General features: G+C 36.0%; 1 protein-coding gene across 1 annotated transcript in view; it reads right to left on the reverse strand.

Annotated features, from left to right (window-relative positions):
* Positions 1-704: 704 nt before the first annotated feature.
* tmem182a (transmembrane protein 182a) overlaps positions 705-3,014 on the reverse strand; it is a 5,938-nt gene continuing 3,628 nt past the window's right edge. Inside the window, exons 3-5 of the mRNA XM_005733921.2 lie at positions 2,725-2,823; positions 2,501-2,638; positions 705-2,103 (exon numbers count right to left, since the gene is read on the reverse strand). Coding sequence (XP_005733978.1) covers positions 1,880-2,103; positions 2,501-2,638; positions 2,725-2,823 — 461 coding nt within the window. The 3' untranslated portion in view covers positions 705-1,879. The remainder of the gene's footprint in view (positions 2,104-2,500; positions 2,639-2,724; positions 2,824-3,014) is intronic.

Genomic DNA, 3,014 nt, shown 5'->3' on the forward strand with positions numbered 1-3,014 from the left:
GGAAATAAACTGATTGTTTTTGCAAATTAAAATTCTTTCCTTTTTTCTCCCATTTTTCTTTTATTATAAAGAAGGACTGTTTTATTATTAGTTTTATTTACATGCATCTGACACAATGCACAATCAACATTGCTTTGTAACAATGGTAAAAGGATTTTAATTGGCAGCAAAAGCAGATCACAGAAAATATATATATGTACATATATTTGACAGACATGACGTTATATCTCGCAACGCACTCAGAACAGCACAAAAAGAAAGGGAACTGTGAACAGCGTTAACATAAAACTGTTGCCTGTGCCGAGCCAATAATGTGGTCAAAGCTAAAAATGCACACTTTTAGGTGACAAATAAGCAAATGTTGACACACAGTGACAAATAAATATCTGATAACACAATGAGATGCATTAATATGATCCTGCAATCACCTGATGATCAAAAAGCACCAAAACCAACAATAAAAATGTTCACCCACAATCTGAGGCTCAGTAGCTTATGAATCTGTACCATGAGCTCCACTGTTATCCAGAAACTATTTAAAACACAGAAATTAGGGATACCTTTTGCACTGACGTGAACGGTTCATTTGAGTTGATGCACATCTGCTGACCTGCTTGTGTAAATACTCACCAGTGTATTTATATTCAGCTCTGAACAGAATAAAATTCAACTTTTTTTCTTCTTTGAGTCATATTTGAATAAAAACTAAAAACACTGGAATAATTAAGGATCAGTTAAACTTGTTTTTTTTGTCCTCACAGTCAGGTTACAGTCAGAGAACAGCAGTTTGAGAAAATACTGATGGTTTTGGTGCTTACATGTGTTTAATGGAGGATAACAAATATCAAGAATTACCAGCTTTAACCTTTAAAGCAATGAGCTGGCAGAAGTTATTTCCCAGTACTGATTCCCATTACTATACACTCAGATCACGATGCCACCTTAGAAGCTTTTTGTAGATAATTTTACAAACTCTTTTATATTTTTTAATTACATTTTCAGCCCATACACAATCCTTTAATATTTCCAAGCATACAGCACTCTTCCATACTAACATATCACTGCTGGTGCCTGAATTTCATGAAAATACTCAGAAAATACCACAAAATATCACAGACACACGAGACTCTAATAAAGCTGTGCTCCACAGATACTTCAGCATAATCATTGTTCTTGTGAATGTTTCATACAGCAGAGGACCAAAACTTCAAGAATGAAAAAAATAAATAAAAGCATAATTAAATGTCGTCATGAATGCATTAATGTGCCATTAAATGCACTAAGAATTACATCAAAATAAACACGGATCAATTTATATTATATTTCTATTTTCATTTGCTTCTGTATTTATTTTTTTCTTTGATAAAGAAAATGTGAATTTTGGGGGAAGTTTCAGGGAAAACACTAGGGGATAATTAAATTAATTAATATATACATTTAAAATCTTTTATATTCATTATTAATAGATATGAGAAATACAAGAGAAATTAAATAAGTAATAAATATTAAATATGAAAGCAGACAAATTAACCGAAGGGTAAATAAATAGAAGACCAGCAGAAATATTAATTTATGGCACATTTCAGAAATTAGCGCCTCGGTTTATTTTTAATATTCATTTTCGTGCATTTTTTAAATTTCTTGTTTATTTTTCATTTTAAATGTTTTGGGTCCTCCGCAGTCTCCGTGCTATCTTAGCTGAGCTGAAAATGACTCAGGTTTGAGTGAGCATGACGAGCTCAACAACAGCTGAAAATATTCAAGCATGTGCCACATAATTGCCAAACCGATTCCAGCTTTTACACGACAGAAAGACTGAGAAAAGTATAAAACCCTCATACAATCCCGACATTCGGGCTCTTCTTCTACTGCTGGTAAGTCACTGGGAGTGAATCTGGATGGTTCGGCCGATGAGGAGGAAAAGAAGGCCGGCCAGGAGGCAGAAGAAGATGCCGATTGGGGCAAACATGAAGGAGAGACCGTAGCTGAAGGTCAGACGGAAGTCTGAACACAGAGCACGCTGGTGGTCTATGTAAAGGTCTATCACATCCAACACCTGCATCCACAGTACGTACATCACCACCACACACAGCAGGAAAAAACCTAGAGGTGCGGAGAGGGGTAGTGAGATTTGACAACATGTGCTTCAAATCAGATTAATAAGATCAACAATCTAACCGTCTGTGGGAGAGACATGTACATGTTCTATAGTAAATTATGTTTGCATTTGTGGGGAAGCAGAATTGTACAGGTTTCATTTTAAATCTCAATGTCATTAGCCTATTATTTGTTTTAAAAGCAACATCTGCATCTGAAGATCCACCTGTAGCTAGAGCTCTTTGATTAGTTTTATTTTATTTATTTATTTAAACTTTATTTAACCATGGAAAAAAATAAAAGAGTTGTACATTTCATGTCATTGCTTTAGTCAGAATTCTTTTTTTAAATGCTGGCAGTGTAAAAAAACAAACAAACACAGTGTCACCTGGTTTTTACTTACCAGCTATCAGAAAGAAGCCACCCCCTGCTTTATACAAGCGGTGGCCGGAAAACGGAGCAGCGCAGATTATGATGAAGCCGCCAATCACCACAGCTGCTACAGCAATGAGCATAAAGACGCTCCAGAAACCTCTGTAAGCTGAACAAGAGGGATGTTAAATCAGCTCTGTGACACTAAACAATGAAATCACTACATAAAAAACACAGATGTGAATAAATACTTACTTATGGAAGACTCGTACTCTGTGGCATTGTGGGTCTGACGAGACACAGGGAATGGGAAGAGGTAGGCAGGCATACATACTTTTGAGTCAGGCTGATTGGCTACAAACAGAAAGAGAAAAATACTGATTTTTATTTACATCTGCAGAGAAATCATTTCTATTTGTCTATACGAGCATATATGGAAAAGCCAGAGTGAGCAGTTGGCGGTGGGTTGCAAAGTGGCTTGCAGTGAGAGCAGCAACTGCAGGCAGGCTAAAGTAGCTGAAGCTTTTTATGTAACTCGCCAACTC

Source organism: Pundamilia nyererei, unplaced genomic scaffold (genome assembly GCF_000239375.1).
Source record: "Pundamilia nyererei isolate P.nyererei 1_Seehausen unplaced genomic scaffold, PunNye1.0 scaffold00055, whole genome shotgun sequence".
NCBI lineage: Eukaryota > Metazoa > Chordata > Actinopteri > Cichliformes > Cichlidae > Pundamilia > Pundamilia nyererei.